Source organism: Myzus persicae, unplaced genomic scaffold (genome assembly GCF_001856785.1).
Source record: "Myzus persicae strain clone G006 unplaced genomic scaffold, MPER_G0061.0, whole genome shotgun sequence".
NCBI lineage: Eukaryota > Metazoa > Arthropoda > Insecta > Hemiptera > Aphididae > Myzus > Myzus persicae.
In genome coordinates, this window is record NW_019104000.1 from 361140 (window position 1) to 381327 (window position 20188).

General features: G+C 31.4%; 1 protein-coding gene across 1 annotated transcript in view; it reads left to right on the top strand.

Annotated features, from left to right (window-relative positions):
• The window catches only part of LOC111037462, a 31154-nt gene extending 12465 nt beyond the window's left edge, over positions 1–18689 (top strand). Inside the window, exons 6-9 of the mRNA XM_022320046.1 lie at positions 10431–10583; positions 11612–11823; positions 12063–12171; positions 15269–18689. Coding sequence (XP_022175738.1) covers positions 10431–10583; positions 11612–11823; positions 12063–12171; positions 15269–16167 — 1373 coding nt within the window. The 3' untranslated portion in view covers positions 16168–18689. The remainder of the gene's footprint in view (positions 1–10430; positions 10584–11611; positions 11824–12062; positions 12172–15268) is intronic.
• Positions 18690–20188: the final 1499 nt, after the last annotated feature.

Here is a 20188-nt window from a genome sequence, read left to right on the forward strand (position 1 = left end):
AGACGTTCGTCAAAATGCAAATACATTAATTCAAAGTAACAAATAGTTAAAATAACTCAATTTATTTATAACCCTTTTAGATATTACTTATACGTCTATGGATATAAGTATATAACCAATAGAGCTATGCCTATAAATAATATATATATATATCACATTCGAATAATTGTTGAAATTTCTATGTATTGTTATGTAATCTGCTCGACGAGAACTATAAGCAAAACTTAATATTAAATGTAATTTTATAATACAAAAAAGAAAATAACAGAGTGAAGAGGCCTCCCAGCGGCCAGGAGTAGAGGGATTCTTATATGATTACTGATTAGTAATTAGGTACCTACTATTTACTTGTTTTACCACGCGGAACAAAGCATGCCTGACAATATTAAACAATAAAACATGTTATTTATAAGCAATTAAAAATTATTGTCATCAGTTATAATAATTATGAGATCATACCAAGTTATAGTGTAGTTTTCGATTAAAAATATCTGAAAAGACAATGCGTTCCGTTTCCGAGATTCGATTTGATTTTACATTTTTATTAACCGTGATAATAATATTATACAATAACCTATATTTATAAAATATATATATATAGTATTATATGCTCCTGCATAGTTAATATATTAGAACCTCAAAAAAGGCTAATAAAAATGCTCGTCACGGATTGTCACATCGATATGCGCTTTATTATAACAATGACGAAAATCTAAAAACTAATTGAATATAAATAAGACACCCGAGGGTGGGTGCTGACGTACTGTGGGTTAGAACACGATACATGGGAGGTGGCATCGGTGGTCGTGTCATCAGATGTAAATCCAGGGGAAAAAAAACATTCCGGACACGTATACGCTGGTACGCCACTATATAATATATACATTATACATATATTATTATATGCTCTGCAGACTTGCCACCGATATTCAACGAAAACAAGCATTTCAATTTTCACCTAAAATGATTTTTTTTCTTCTCTTTCGCGGCTCTCCGAGAAAAAAACAAAATTAAATTAAAAAAAATATTGCATCTCCGTCAGAAAATGTTTAAGCTCTAGGTATGAACTGTATATATAGATATTGATCGACGAGCGGATTATGACACTAGGCCGCAGACACTTTTTTTTTTTGTAATTTTTATTTTGTACGACATTCCTAGCCGATAGTAGGCTATTATTTACAATTTTTATTTTTGACTTTTATAACAAGGTAACGATATAGGCCGCCGACACTATAATACAACGACAACTATAAATTATAATAGGCATCTGTATGTACTATAAAATGATTACTAAACCTACTGCCAATGTACATTATCCTCGAGATTAATTACAATATTTATAGTTGTGATGTGTTCAGCGAAATCGAAAACAAACAAAACGATATAACTATATTTAAATGGGTAGATATATAAATGTAATATGTACATTGTATGGAAAGTTATAGTTAATAGTTAAATTATCATAGGAGTGCTCAGGCAAATATGTCATATAGTGAGTATTTGGTACCTAAATAATTTATATATTATATTATATGCATTCGAGTGTATTGTATAATATTATATAGTAAGTATTGACTAAAAAGAGAAAGGACTAATTGTGAGTAAAATATGTTTTGTCTTTATGCCCATCACTTGCAAGGGTGGTTTGGCCAGGAGGTACAGTGGGAAAAGAGGTGCGATAAACAACGTTTACCTAATGCAATTGCTTAGTCTTAGAATTTCTTTAAATTAAAATTTGTGTGGATGAATGTATAATTAGTATAATTAATTATTTAGTATTTTTTTATTCTAAATTATTGATGACGTCCTACAACAAAAATTTTAAATATGATACAAATTAAATTATATATTATGCAGTGGGTGGATCATTGTCTAAATCCTTTGCTTAGGGTTTGAAATATGTACCACTGAGTGGGTATAGTCCTACTGGACCGCGTGCTATCTAAGGCCGCCGGTCTGAACCTTTTACATTTATAAACTTTATAGGTACTAAAATTAAATTATAATGACTATAGAAGTAAGTCAATTTAGTCATATTATAACAATATGCACTCTTTTAAAAATAAGCTTTTTGCAACTCGCTATTGCCAGCCAAAACAAATTCACAGTTTTTCTTTAATTCTATATGAAAAATTCTCTTAATATATGCCCACCAACAGTGGACAAAATGTCAATGGCATAATATTTTATCGAAACGTATTTTATGGAAGGTGCCCTATATGTACTTTATGAGTTGTGATAATCTTACACAGGTTACCCGTTAACACATAATATGAGATTATTTACTCATTTGGGTACATACTATTATACTTATTAGATATTTATATATATAAGCTCGTTGTTCTATAGTCGGGATTACGATTTTAGCGTAATAATGATAATCGTTCGTATTCGATTTTATAACTATAAGTATAAAAACGTGACTTTATTATTTTCATAATCTCCGATTTCATAATAACTTTTGGAACGTTATAACTTATTATAGCTTAATATTAAGACGTACATAGTATACAGCATATGCATATTATATAATGTTCAATTGGTGTACTCACTAACTTTACTCTTTAATCTTTACTCAATGCTATAGACATTTCACACGCCGTGCGTTATATGCCTATAGAATATATGTTATATAAAAAAAAGAATAAATTGCGCGTAATATTATTGTTATATTTTTGTATCTACGTGCTTAATCAATAATCGCGCAGTCAAAACTTTTGCCATTATACCGTACAACCACTAAAAACAATTACATTTTGTACAGTTATTATAAACGGCAAATAATATGTATAATATTATGTGATATTGTATAATTCGCAGCACGCTGGAAGCTTTTAAAAAAAAAAAATTACACTATTTCTAAGTTGTGGTTTTTAAATGCACACATGCACATATCCACACTTAAAATGTCAGGATTCGTATTTCAGAAACATAAATTCGAACAAAAGTTAAAAACAAAAAAGCCGAAGTGAAACATAATTTAAATATTTAATATGAGACAATAATATTTAGTTTTTATATTCTCGTATTAATGAATTCGAGAAAAAATGACTTATCTTTTAATATTATATTATACGTATGATGCCAGATTTTGATGTCACGCCTTCTTTCCCCGCGATATAATATAGGTATATAATTTAACCATGAACGTTATGCATTTTATTATCTTATATTTGTATGCAATATATGACTATAATCTATAAGAGGGGATTTTTCGCCAAACGCGGAAAATCCAATTCGACTCAAACCATACACAATCACACACGATCCGTGATAAGCAAAGCGCGGTCAATCGCATGATAATAATATAACGATAAATAAACGGCGGTGGTGGAGGCGTTAATAACCGACCCCGTCGAGACAAGTGCACATCGATGTGATTTATGTTTGTGGGATGCGTTTTGGGGGCTTTGGGGGGGGGGGGAGGAGGTAGTCGGACGCGCGTCTAATGACTATATATTATCGTACATATATATATACACGTTTATCACATCATATATACAATACTACAGCGGCGGCGGCAGCGCGTCTAATCGTTTTTGGCGTGTACAAAACTCTCAATGGTCGAGTACACGTGTATACATACATAATATATACTGCTGAGTGCAGGACATCTCGACTCTCCAGTCACGGACCGTGTGTACAGTGTACATAATAGCACAATAGCATGTATTATTATTTATTTCGCATTAATACGAGTATATGTATACATATACATGTGTGTGTGTGTGTGTGTGTGTTATGTGGAATACTACGTTAAGAGCATCATTAGAATGTTAGGGTTAATATAATATATAATATTAGGTAAATATCACGCAAAAAACGTGTTACCGCTGCAGGGTACCACCCATGGCTTTTTTCTATCAACTGATTCAAGCTAACCTGAACCGTCCGTTTTTAGTCTAGTTGTAAAAAAAATCATTTACTGATATTATGTATAAACAAATCAGTTATTACTATTATAGGGCTCAAAATTTGTACAAGTTAAAATCGATTAAATACACATAGATACAAAAAATATAAAAATTTTAAACACGCAAAACAAAATTTTTAAAAACTACTTTTTAATTTATTATTTGTATACAACCAGCTTGCGAAGAAATGAACACGTCATATAAAATACGGCGTTATATATGCAGTTTTTAGCTGTGTACCCTAGTTCAAGGACAAAACGGCATCGATGTATTATTAACTGTTCCTCGGTCTGTGAACTAATTCAACCGAAATGGGCAATCCACCTGCCGTGCTGGAGTGCACCCATATAGCATTAGTATTTGTATTTTCTATTTGGTACATTTTTGAAAGTGATTCAAACTACACACTGCAGAACACTGAAGTTTCTTTATACTTTCTTTATACCCCTGAGAACAACCGCTGAAATTTCCATCAACATCGGTTGAGTATGTAGAACCTTTATCAGCTACAACATAAAGAGGTTGCCTTATGATGTACATTTGAATGATAACAATAAATTGAATATTATTTCATTTTATTTAAAAACAATCCGATAATAACGTATTTGGGGGTCGGTTAGTCTATACCAAATTTATTTCTGCAACAAAATGGCAACCTCCTATACCTATAATCAAAGTAATGTTTGATTTTATGAGCTATCTTACAACTACCTGTAGGGGTTGAAAAATGAAACAATAATGAACACTCCTAGAATCTCAAGTAATACGAATGCAAATTACGTAATTTTAATTTTTAACAAAAAGTTGTTTTTTATAATAACTAGGTGTTTCTAACAAATGTATTTATATTATAAAATAACATAATATATGTATTACTATTTTTTTTAAAGTTGACGGTTCATTCAAACCTTAATTAAACATGATATTATAGTTTATAGACTGCTATAGGGAAATCGGTTGTCATCTCGTTTGGTGAAGAGTATTGAGAGAATTGACAGACACATGGTTTTAGCGAAGAAAGGTCACCCTTTTTCGTTCCTGGAGTAACTAATTACTTACAAGCAAAAGTCATTAAAACAATTCTTAGTTTCCCTCTCATTCAGTTCGAGCATATTGTCCTAAATATATTATCATCTCTGAAACGGAGCGATTTCTATAACTAAATAGTACATGATGAAGTGGTGATTTTGCTTCTTCTTAAAATATAGAAAAAGTGACTATATTTAGTATTTAATATTTCACTAAACAGTGTACATAGTACAAATATTTTATAAATCCTGTAGGGTACACAGAAATGTCCAATAGGAGTGAGCTTATGTTAAAATATATACAATACATAGCATTATACAGCCATATAGGCCCATACATAGGTAGGTACCTATATAAAAACATTTTCGCGTTTCTATACTATATTGAATAAAAAGCCTACAGGATGATTGAATACCCCCCTACATGTGAACGCGCCCCTTTATACATAATAAATAATAATAATATGTAAATTATACGGACTAGAGCAGATACAAAACGTCCAAGCATTTTCATTCTCGACTAATCGCCGGCTCTGCCATCGCGTACCACAGCCACCACGACCCCTCGGTTATTATTATATTATGTATTATTTACAGCTTAATAATGCGTATTTTCGTCGTGTCGAGATAATACCATAATACATACATTTAAATCATAATAATACATTATATAGTATATAGCGGATATAGCCATATTATAGGTACCTAGGTATATGCAGGGCCCCCACAAGGGGGGTGATGGACCTTGAGTACAGAGGCCCGGCTATTTCAAGGGCCCGAGGGCTCGTTGAAATTTATCTGTAATTTTTGAAATTTTGGTAGAAATACTTATTTTATATTAAATAATATTATAAAATAACATTTTATGAAATATATATATATACATATTTAGTCATTTTGATACTTCAAAATGCGGGTTAACCATTGGTTACCTAGGAATTATCGTAGTCACAGTTTGTATTTTCCTTATCACTCGTAAGCCAGATTAAATTATTATACTTACCTTTTATTTAAAAAAATTTTTTTTTTTAAATAAAATAGACATTATAAATGCTGAAATGCTTATAAATCTTGATTTTTTATAATTTTCTAGCAGACCCGACGTATAATTTAAAAAAAATATTACTCCAAAAATTGTTGTATATATAGTTGTTAAATTGTATATTTTTAAGTTGTACAAAGGGCCCGGACAAACATTAAGTACAGGGGCCCAGAATTGTATGGGGGGGGGGGCTGCCTATAAATTGTAATATAATGGAATTGTCTTATGATATATTATTATTAGATGATTATATATAGATACACCTATATTATAAAATGAATTAATAAAAGATATACCTACAAAATATCCGAAAACAAAATAACCTAACCTAACCTTTTTTTTTTAGAGAATTTTTGGTTAAAGTAAAAATGTATATTTAATTTTGATAGACACGCGTGTCAAGTATATTTTTAATCTATCATTGCGGTCGAGTGTGGTGAGGAGAATTAGAGAGTTTTTAATGAAAATGCTGTTGGTATAATGTAAATTATTATTATACGTCTTATGCTTAGGTACAACTATTATACAATACAACATACGGTAAACTATGTATAATATCCTCCGATCTTCGTAATATAATCATATATTAGATACAGCCCTTTCGTTCGACGACACGTGCATGTACACGAAGATGGACGCTAAGTTATCGCAATCTAGATTTTTCTTTTCATCTTCCGTCGTTCTACTTTTCAAACCTACGAAATTGGCAGGTATTATTATACATCTATTGATATAGGTATGTAATGTGCGTATGTGTAACGTACGCACTCACTCCCATTCGGGATTAACGTTAGGGTTTTAAATAATGTAACGGCAACCTTTTAGCGGACCGCCGCGGAGCGTGCGCCTTTTGAATACACCGACGGCGGACGGAGGGAGAAAAAAAGCCAGTGACGATGCCCGTCGGGAGTTGTAAAAAATATTACAAATCCCATTGTTACTCGTATTGTTGCTAATAGCTGGCAAACAAAATCCGCGTTTAGCCATCGCGGTGCTTAGATGCAGTACACACACACACACACACACACACACACACACACACACACACACACACACACACACACATATATATATATAAGTATATGTATACATATTGCATTATAATGTCCCGTCTCCGCGAAGAGACTGTGTATACTATATGTTATACATGGCGATTCTTTTAACAGCAAACTTCACTCATTAATGCGAACAGTGTTTTAGGTGGAAAATGTTGAGATCCGCAACATACAGCAATATTATAATAGATTTAATTATATTGTTATACATTATATATTTAGGCGAATGTATCTAATAATGATACTAATAATTTTAAATATTAAACAATATATTTTTAATAATAATAATAAGCATCTATAACTTACCTATACACGAGCGTAAGAGCACAGGTGCAACATCACATACTTTGCATGGGACTAACTACTATAGTAGTATAATACTAAGTATTATAACTATATTAACTATCTATTTTTGCCACATGTGGCATCTCCACATAGGTACTCCTTTTATCGGAACTTTTTGAATATTAATTATTAATAAATAATTTAACTATTCTTGAAAAAAATATGTTCTGCAAACTGTAGCGGATTGTAAATAAAAAATGCAGTTTGATACTAAAAAATCAAAAGTTGATGATGGAAATCACAAATAAACATATATAATATTATATAGGCGAAAAAATCGTACTAAAATAAAAGGATAAAATTGCATGGGTTTTAAATTTTTTCAAAAGAGACATTCTGGAAAAGTATTATCTTTGGGTGTAATTATTGTTAAAATAATCACGATGTACATATAACCTTATTTATCTTATTGATATATCCTTAAAAGTTACTATCCCCTGAAGACCTAAATATATCCAATAATATTAAGTATCCTTACAACACAAAAACTATTAATATTAAATTCTGATACGCTGACATTTTCAGAAAAAGAGGTGTTATCATTTGAAAAACAGAAATTGTTTATCCACAAGCACAACTCAGACCACACTCCTTAAGTGGTACAAAAAAATCTCAAGAATTTTATAATATTTAAAACGATTTAATTCCGAAAAATATTTAAAAATATAACAAATTTTGTAAACTAAATCCAATACATTTTTTTTAATAAATCCATTCGTGGGCTTAACAATTAGTATAGTAAAAAAACATTATTGCTATAAAATATAAAATTGTTTTAAATTATAATATGCTTTATATGAATTACAAATTAGTAATTACAATATAACTCAAATTTTAAAATTTAAATATCCCTAGCTATAAATTATAATATGAGCCCATATGGTTATATGATCCAAAGCTCGTCAAGTACACAAGTCAGTAATATTTTTAAACTGAATTAAGAACTAAATAACTCATAATTTATGAAGGTTATTTCATGCAATCATACTAATTAAAGCAAAAAAGTTATGTTTTAGTATAAATTAATATTTGCTACTACATCGTGTAAATCGTAAGTATAATGACTGAAGATATCATAAACATTTTATATATTATGGGTAAAAACTATAAATAATATATATAGATACAATACATACCCTACATAGTCTACTCAAATATTATACTGCTAAACTCTAAATTAAGACGAGAATAACTCAGGGGAATTAAAAACTATTTAAGATCTTTTAAGGTCTTTCGAAACAATAATATATATGAACGAGTACAACAAATACGAGAAACAAATACAATTTTAAATCTTATATTACCGTCCATGTAAAACAATACATTTTTAATTAATGGAAGAACAATATAAAAGACGGTATATGTGCTCCTACACAAAAATGAGATTAATGAAAGTTTAAATTTAATATTCATTGAATAATTAAAATAAATGGATGCGTTTATAATTTATTATATTTAAATATGTGCACCACGTAAAATATTTAGAGGATATATTTTTTTTCGTGCTTACCAATTTGGGTTTTTTTTAACCTGTCGCTTCCTAAATAAAAACGGTTAAACGTTTATATTATAAAATATTATAATCAGTGACAAAATAACATAATATTATGTTATAATGGCACGACTCATGTTTACCATGGCTGCAGGTGAAATTTAAGAGCTTTCAGGATGGTTTAGTATTACTAATTAGTACCTACCACATTCGTTGGTTCGTAATTTAATAAAATTTTGTGATATGTCTAATTGTCTTTATTGTCTATATTTAACCTTTAATACCCGTAATACATAAAACTATAATATATTATTTAAAAAGGGATGATACAATATCTGTTATGCCATATTTAATATAATTATCTATTGTTATAAAATCATCAGGAAATTAACTTTGTAGCTTAAAATGTACAGCTAATTTATATAAACGTTGAAAAAAATGTTGTATTAATGTTTGATGTTGATGTAGCCGTGTAGGTAGTACCTAATTAAATATATTTCTTAGGTATATTGAGTAAATATCTTACAACTACTAATTTGCAAGCACCTAACCTTATGTATTAAATATAACAATTTTTCAGTGATTTAATTTTCACTATTTTTCAAATTTCATGATCTTATAGTTTTCTAGTTTCCAGTTGGTTTAAAGGTATAACTTGTTAAGCTATATGTTCTTTTCTTATGTTATAACTATAACCAATTTAAAATTATAGCTACAGTTATCTACTATAGCTTTTATTCCGGTAGCGTAGTTTTAAACTACGAATATCAATCCATAAATACATCTATATATAGAGCTATATAATATTCAACTACAGTTAGATTATTATTTGTAAGAGCTCTATTCGCTTGTAATCTAATTAGTAATTTAAATCCGAAATTCTAGCTTTGGCTACGGACTAGGTGTGGTTATTGAAATCAAGTCATTTATTCCCAATTATATCCATTCCAATGCTGCTAGAAAATATTATAGTTTTTCTGCACACTGTAACTTCGAATATGACTGATTTAAAAAACCAGCTCACGGCTGATAACCTTTACCTTCGTACTTTTACCGCCACAATATATTAAATTTAACATAATATATATCTATAGGTATGTACTACGGTGCATCATCGTTAGTATAATAAATAATAAATGAGATGTTTTATGAATTACTTAATATTAAAAGTTTTTTTTTACGAATTATGCTCATAAAAATGGTAAATCTTTGCCATATCGTGATCTGCTGCTGCCTGCTGGTAAATGAATATAACTATGTATAGATATGCGTGTGCATAGCAAACTCGCGAAACATTAAGATTAATTGTGTTTTAGTAAATATAATTAAACGAAAAACAACAATCGTCGAGCTCGTTAATATTAATTAATCGACGAAAATCCGATGATACGGAAAAATAATAATAAAATAAACACGTGCACTATAATATACCCCACACTGCCACACTAATTATTATACTTTAGTGTTATAATATTTATTTGCATACCTACATGAATAATGATGATGATGTCACGAAATCGATAATAATCTCAACCGTCTGATGATCAGCAGGTGGTTCGCCGCTATTTTTGAGCACGTCTGACGTGTTCAACTACCATCACTCGACGCACATGCACATACAACCACCTCCTCATCCACCCCCGCACTCACCGCCACCTCCACCACTGGCACCGACGGTTACCATTAGCAAGGATCATCAGGATGGTAAGAACTAACAATGTTCTTTTATCAAGTCATATTGTATTGGATAAAAACTAATACACGCCGCTGCATATAATACATAATTTAATACATATAATACACACTTGATATAATACCAATATATAAATTATTCATTACCCAATAGTCTCCTAAATTACGACTGTTACGATTCTGATCAATTGAACAAATCGTTTCTGACGATTGTTGAATAAAACAATTTTAATTACTTGAGAGCTCTGTTGTATATAATATAAAAATATTTAGTATAAGTATAATATATAATATTATGATTTGATTTATGATTATTAACTACTATAATAGTACTAACTGTATAATATATCATAATTTAGCCACGTAGGAATTGTAAACTGAAGCAAACGTGAATCAAGTTTCATCGCTCATTATAGAATGGAGATCACATATAAGTGTTTGAGGATTTAACATTTAAAATAATATATTGTACAGTTTAAAATGTACCTATATCAAAATGTAGATATAGTATAGATGTATAAATGTGTAATTATGTAGCCTAACCTGCCTAACATAATATCTACATGTTATTTCAAAATATCTTGAGAGATGAAATTGATAGGGTTTACATCAAGTTCTTATTAAAGTTTCATCAATATTTTGTTTCACTTAAGTAGCTAAATAAATGACCTTGTAGAATATATTATGTAAAAATATTATACTTCATTGATATCGACCCCATGTAAATTAGTAGCAAAATAAGTTGGTCAGTAGTAAAATAATTTATTATTTAATAGAGTATTGAATGCGAATGTATAAATAATTTTATAATACTGAAAATTCTAAAATATTTTTCGTAACAGTTTTTTAATACAAACTACATTTTAGCATTTTAATCAAAAAATAAGTTTTAAAATTATTCATTTATTGACCACACATTTTCCTGTAGAATTCGCGGTGATCTATACATATAATATATGTACATGCACAATATACACAATACATTAAGGCGGCATAGTTGAATAGTCATAAATTAATATTATTATTAATTTTGCTTACAGGAGATGTCACAGAATTAAAGACAGCCGCATCTTTAGGCCACGATGGTAGTGGGGTAGGGTACACTGGAGTCTCCGTGCCGCCGCAACCCCAACGCAGAGGCGCCTTGCAGCTGTGGCAGTTTCTGGTCACGTTGCTGGACGACCCGAATAACGCTTCGTGTATCGTATGGACCGGAAGGGGCATGGAGTTTAAACTGGTCGAACCAGAAGAGGTAAGTACTATAAAATAATATTACGTATAAATGACAGTGGCATTTTATTAAAATGCACATTACTATATGATTTACACGTCAATAGTGTTTAAATCTGACCAAATAGTAATTTTATAAAAACTGGACGTCTTGAAGATCACGTTTTTAATTAATGCATACTGCAATTTAAAAATATATTATTCATTCGTTTTATTCATACCATTTGTTTGCACAATTTATCGATTTATGTACAATCGCAGGTGGCTAGACGATGGGGATTACAGAAAAACAGACCGGCAATGAATTACGACAAATTGAGCAGGTCGCTCAGGTATTATTACGAAAAAGGGATCATGCAAAAAGTGGCTGGTGAGTAAATATAAAAATTAACACGTTGAAGTGATTTTTCTCAAATTTAGAAAATAAAACGATGAGATTGTATAAACATAGTATACATTATACTTACGGAGAGATAATGATTGTGCATACAGTTTCCTTGATAATATTGTTTAAACAATATATCATTATAGCTGTTATGGGGAATTTTGAGATTTCGGGTAGGTATTCTATATACTGCTCGATTTAAGCACTATGAATAATTATTTAAACATTTTCTACATTAACTGGCATTTTGAAAGAATACCTGAGAAATTTATATTGAACCGCCAATTTATCGAGGGAAATGTGAAAAAATTTAAAAAATTAATATTCATATGGGTGTATAAGTGTATTATTGGTATTATTGCAAATAAATTATGTTATTGAGTTGTGCAAAATTGTATTTATTTATTATTTATCTATTTCCAATTTTAGCTTATTACTTATTAATATATAGGTGATGAATATTAGCGATATGGGATAGTGGTAACCCGTAATTGAATTACTATAATTTATCAAGGTAATGAAGTTATTGCGAATGCACTTTATAACAACTATCATATAACTCTATATTCTCCATTGATATGATTTTTGACACTTCGAAATTTCCAAAACATAAACCATAAACCATCGGTCTGTTACTTTTGTTCAGGTTAGCCACCTACTAAGTTATCTATAAATACCTTTATGTCTATAGACTATAACACAATACACATATAATAATAGTTATATAATATATTATCATATATACGACTAAAAATTCAGTACCTACCTATACTGCAGTATCCGCAGTTAAAGTTGCAAATATTATTATATATTTATTTATTATGCTAAAATGAGTAATGTCGTACTTGCCGTAAAATTAACCAATATACCTACTAGAAAACTAGCAACTATTACTTCATAACTAGAATAATATGAAGATAAGACTCGCGAATTTTAGATAAGCGGGGATCAGCCCCTCAAAAAAATACCAAATTACCCGAGTCACAAAAATGTTTATACAGACAATAACCACCTCCCCAAAGAATAATTGTCTAACTACACGCCTACGTAGCTGTACGCATATCCGCGTATCCAGAAGCTATTTTTGACCCCTTGACTACTGTTGCACCCGTGGTGTCAAATTCAGTTCTGACGGATTAACGAGGCACTACAATATATATTATACATATAATTTATTGTTTTCAAAATACATATATTCAAGCCACTGGGAGCTTTTCTGGAGATCCGTATCACTCAAAATCGAGATTGAGAGGAACAGCGAAAATAATACACAACTTCGGTAGGTAATCAAACTACAATAACAATATGAAGTCTGTGATGGAGAGCGTTTGCTGCAGAAAATAAATCTGCTAGAGACTCGGACAAATCACAAGTATATATAATATATATCATATATATCATATATACACTTATGTTCTGTATAGATATAATAAAGCGTACAATAGAGCCAATAAAAACGGCTAGTCTATTTAGAATTCGATGAAAATCGGAGAAAATCTGAAAAATAGCGTAGAATTAAGCTCTCCGCCCCCACCTAATAAAAGTTAGAATATTATAGCTTAAAAAAATATCGTGCTTACTGCTTGTTTATTATATGCGTGTATATTGTGTATAATAGATATAGCCAACCTCATCTTAAAATACATGGGCATGATGTATATATATTTTATATACTAATTTGTCACTTTAAAATTTCTTTAATTTCCTCATGCGTAGTCTGACATCGTCGATGGTGATTTCTGTACTGTGAACTCGGGGAACTTACAATTTACATCATCAATAATATAGTTCATTATATAACCGCCATCTTCAGACTTCCTCAATCACCAGACGGTCGGCGATATAGGTATAATATTATCTATGGACATTTATTTAGCGACAAATACAATACATAGCATCTACATATATTTTTATATTTATGGTTTTTACCCGAGGAATTTGCTTTTGGAAAGAAATCACTGTCGGAAATTAAAACAACAAATCAATTTACTAAAAATAATTGTATTTTACGGAATCCTGATGAAACCAAGGCGTCTGGGACGTTTTTATTTCATTTTATTTAGATTAAGTACATGCAAAAGAAATGTATTATATAATAACTACTACCAAACCGAGTATTTTTATACACGATCTCAGTGATACAAACTTATGAAGTTGGGGATGGTAATTGTTGGTTGGAACTTTTCCAATTGTCCAGTGGTTCTTGTTTTAAAATACATGAAGCACGTACCACGCTTATACGGGACAGGTAAGTTTCAATTTAAAAAAAAAAAACACCTCTATTAATCAGTTTGTTTTTTTTTTTTTTTTGTTAATGAATAATGAGCAAAATATCTTGATTGTAAAACGTCAAAACTAAATCGTTATAGAAATGTAATTTCTGTTGAGAATGTTTTTTTTTTTAGAATATCATTTCAATCAGGGCAGATAGGTAGGTAATAACTAATATCGTTGAGTATAATATGTTCCATAAATATATAACTCGATGGAAATAGCAGGTATGTAAGCAAACATATTTTTATTTATACCTCGGCATTCATTCTTAGCATAATAATATTATGTGGGACGTCAGTGTTTTACCTATACATCATTATACAATCTCATCGTTTCGTTTTCGGTATAGAAAATAAACCGTTTTCCAATAAATACAACGGAGTGATGTAGGTACACCGTACACACGTACTCGATCATAATAATAATAATAACAATAATAAAAATAATATTTCTATACAATATATGTGCGCGCGCCAACGTCAGTCGCCCGCGGCGTGTGTGTATACTGTTCGTCTGTTCGTTTGGACAAACACAATAATATAACATAATAATAATTATATATATATATAATATTATATTACCTATATTATGTTTCGCATAGGGGGGCGGGGGGCGAGGGGAGAGTACGTTTAACGTAATATATATATATATATATATATGTATACACACGCAGCAGAGAGAGGCGGCAAAAAGGCAGCGCGCACGCATTATATTATGTATACTCTCCAGCGTTTGTGCACACACCCGCGCTCACGGTGTTTGTGTTTGCTTGTGTAGTGACGGTTGCCTCTCTTTAATTGTTTGCCAGGCGAACGGTACGTTTACAAATTTGTTTGCGACCCCGAGGCGCTCTTCAACATGGCGGCCACGTACGATTACGCTGCAGTATCCGATACGTCCGGTGGGCACGTTGGCGTCACGAACTCGACCGCGGGACATCACCATCATCTGCACCACCACCATCACCACCATCATCACCAGCAGCTGGCCACCAGGTACGCCGCCGCCGCTGCCGCAGCCGCTGCTGCTGCTGCGGCCGCTGCCACCGCCGCGGCCAACATGCACACTGCAGACGGTGCAGCTCCGACGGGCTACGGTGGTCCGCCGCCCACCGTGGGATCTGACGTCAACGGTGGCGGCTCTTACGCTTGCACTTACGGCGGTGGCGGCGACGGGGGCGGTAAGTCCGTCACGATTGTTACCGCCACGACTTCAGCGTCCACGAACGCGACAACCACTCCCCCCACATCTTCGCCTTCATTGTCGTCGTCCACTTCGTCTTCATCGTCCTCGTCGTCCACGTCGTCGATGGCCGACGGCGGCGGCGTCAAGTCCGAAGCCGCCAGAGACTGTAAGTCGACGGTGGTGGCTGCTGGCAGACGCCATCACCATCACCAACTCCAAAGGCCAGAAATGGCGGTCGACCGTCACCAACACCAACACCATCTCCAACACCATCAACACCACCACAACCAACTCCACCAGCTGCAGCAGCAACAGCAACAGCAGCAACAGCAACAGCAGCAGCAGCAACAACAACAACAACAACAACAATTGCAACAGCAACATCAACGTCACGGAGAAGAAATGACAGTCGATCATCGCCATCACCAACATAATCATCCGGCGTTGGTAGTCGACACAGCCACCACCACCACTACCGGTGATGGAGCAGGTTACTGGTCCGCTGGAGTCTTCGTCCGATAATACCTACATAATATTAAAATTTATGAGTTAAGTAGATATAAACCATGTACATTAACTGTTTTATTATTGTTAGATCGTACCTCCGATGTCTCATGACGACTTATTTCGAGTGAGTTCTTCAATCGTTTAATGTTGTAAGTAAATAAGTAATCTAAAATCGACCAAATTATGTAATATGGGGAATGCGGATATAACAACGAGTTTATTTAGAACCTTTTTGGGGTAAAAGTCCGGATTTTGGACGCAGGTGATTGCACGGTCCTGGGGCCACCATCATGTTTCACACTTTAAAAATTAATTTCAAAAAATAAAATAAAAAATGTCCATATCACGAAACATTACTAAGTGATAAGTTCATAACAATGTGATAACGTTTTTGAATTCCTTAGTAAAAATGAGAGTTATGCGGAAACCCCGATCATTCAAGGTGTCATATTTTCTGAATCCCTGTTTTCTCGACTTTTCGTACCTAGTTAAACTATATGTATTAATAAAAAAAACGCTTCTCAAAACAGTATACTGTGTGGAAATGGCGGGAAATGAGCAATTTCAGTCGTGTGCGACGTTTGCCCAAGACTGAAATTTCATTCCCGCACAAATTACACGTGCCTCCTATTTTTGTCACTTCTCTGCGTTCATCGATCTCGGCAAAGGTAATGTAAGGATCTATGCAACAACCAGACTATTCCATGAAATCAATTTCACGGAAAAAAATTTTCCCGCGTCACGCAAAGGGGTTATAATATGATCAAAAGATGTAACCAAAAGTTTATGTCTTGCAAGGGCCGACATGGTATAGATTTGAATGTCTGAGATACGTCCAGCACTTTTGGGGATTTCCAGTTTAGTACCCGCTGGACGGAAAAAAGGTCGCTTTCCAACGATTCAACCGTCGTCTAAAACTAAACTTTCGGTGCAGGAGTGACAAAAAAAATATGTTATATTATAATATTGTCCAGCGAGAGAAAACACCGATTCTGTTCATTCTCACGCGACACCGCCATCAGTGCCATAGAGGCCAATTTCACTATGGCAGGGAATCGGCTGGAGATGTGCAAAATTGCAGAAACCCCGATATTTTGGTGTGTCTCGCTGGACAGAACAGAGTTTCTATCTTAATATTATAAATTATAATAGGTACCCACACCAAGTATAATCATTTGTTTGAATTTTTAAATATTTTAATCAACAGGATAAAATGTATTACCTCTAAGTACAGTATATTTCAACTTCGAATTTGAAAAAAATTGACTGCATTAAAAAATTTAAGTAGGGATTATATTAGGTTTTATTTTAATTTTCATATTATACTTTCCTATTTCTACTTAGTACAGTAGTTGAATTAATTATTTTCTATAAAGATAAAATAGTAATATTAGTAATTATCAACCATTAGGTTAGGTATATAATAATATGGGTACCTGTTTAAGTGTAAGCAATTAATCGTTACTAGTTAGTCGTTTATTTAACTGTAAACTTTATTAATCCTTGACTGAAAAATCTCAACATTTTATACTGTAACGAAATGTAAATTGCAGTTAGTTTACAGTCCACGTCTAGTCATAATAATTAGAACAAAAATGTTATGATTAAAGCCACACTACATTATAATGTAGAGATAAATATTAAATTGTATTCACTTTATATTGTAAGCCTATGCTGCCAGTGATGTACTGATGTCGGTAGCTAGTAAAAATATGTGGAAAATATTATGAAGATGGCACTTTATTCGAAAGTTCCGAATTCTTTAAATAGCCAATAATAGCCGACTTGTTCAATATTCATTTTGGTACAACGTGTACGTATAGTACCTATACTTAAGTTGAAATAATAGTTTAATGAATAATATAAATAATAACAATTGTCTCTCCTCCCACCCCCCATACAATAGTAACTACAATTACTATTATTATAACATTTTATAATGTTTGATCTCTTGCTAATCTGTTTTTAAAAAGTAAACGAACAAGTTGTTTACATTTTAATCGGATACTACACTAAAGTGCTGCTTGTCTGTATGTATAATTTTATATACCTACTATAATTTATTAGTCTATGGTCTAATAGAGTCAGAGAGTCTATATACCTACTCTACCTCTATAAACCACGCTCGTATAATATTAATATTATATAATTATATATTATCTGATTCAAATGACAAATAAATTATTATTATTTTATAATGATAGAATTTGATCATATTTCAATCACACTATGTCGGTGTATGGAGCATAAGTTACTATACCATAATATTATAGTATACAGTATTTCATATTTGGTGTGAGTGTGTGAAAAAATTGTTGATTATTACGAAATAACTCAATGTAATCCTTAACATTTTTGCCGCAGAAGATTTGAAAGCTGTTGTATATATTATATTATGTAATATTATAATTTATAAATTATCATATTATAGGTATATTTTATTATATGTAGATAACAGAATAAGACTTTAACTGAACAAATATGTTTTTAAGTGCAATTAACTATATATTATATATTGTTATTATTGTATAATGCTATAAATGTCTACTACCAATTTTCTAATATTTTATCTTAAGTCTTAACCTTGTAAAATAAAAATATAATAATAATAATTTTATTTTTTATTTTACCTACAACAGAAAGCTTATTATTTTATTAAATTTAAATTTATTTGTTTGAATAGTTAGATGGTCATGTACATTTTATGGTACCTCAAGGGATAATTTGAAAACTATTTTTACAATCTCCCTCCTCAGAATTTTAGATTGTTTAATTTACAGTTACATATAATAACCATACATTTAATTAAGGTAAAAAATATATTAAGAGGTGGGTAATTATAAAGACAAAAAAAACCAAACCGTGAAAAAAAGGCCAACATCCAGACAAAAAGTCTGCTTATCAAAGTACATATCAACATTGTAGTTACCTAAGTCGGCTCTTTCTTTAGTTAATAACTTGAATATACACAAATACATTTATGTGTAACAAATGTCTTTTAATTTTATTGCTTATGTCATCACTTGACAATCAGTTTCTGATTTTGTCTTTATGGCATGGTCAACAACTGAAATAAATTTCAACCACTCTGATTATTTTTCTTTGAAACTGGAACAATACAATTAAAAGAGTTTTGTAGCACATGCAACTTGTTGTGTATTAACTATTAAAGTTATTGACAAATAAAAGAGCAGACTAGGCCACAATGTAGATATTACTATTTACTATTAGCACTTTGATAAGAAAACTTTTTTTTGGGATATTCAGTCAGTAACAAAATTTCACACTTTGAAGTTCTCCCCTGTTGCAAAGGTCTATCTAATATTAAGGGCTCAATATTTTACAAAGTCAAAGCTACATAAGCCTAGGTTTTCATGTCCATCAAAGAGGAAGCAGAGAGATATGATGGTTAGAAAAACATGGTGGAGCTGTTCATGTGAAGATACAGATTACAATTTATTAAAATTTGTATAGGTAATGTGATTTGTTTCATTGTTTGTGGTTGTGCAGAAATGTGCAAAATAGATAACAGAGATTACGTTTAAAAATAAATATTATAATAGGAACATTAGTAGTCTGTACATTACTACATTACACATACAAATAAATCTCAGGAGTTGGATATATTTCATTTGTTTGATACGAATCCAGTGTTGGGAGGAAAGTTCCTTTATAAGGATACCTAATACCTATAACTATACCTTTGATATATTGTTACTCTACCAAACACCCATTCTTTAACAACATATTTTGTTTTAACTCATGTAATTAGGTATACTGAAAATTATAATGAAGTCAGAATTAGGTGTATGCATTAGTTGAAAAAAAGTATGTACGGTCAAGTACCCATAAAGTCAGCTTGTCCTTGATATTAAATTTAACATTTACGTAAAAATAAGTAGTATACTTTACTAAGGAAAAGATACATACATTATGATAACTGCAATTATTTTTATAAAATCATTGAGAATTTATTTTTTCACAAACATAATGATAAAAACGTAAAAGTAAAACATTTATCAATTTGTTTTTATTA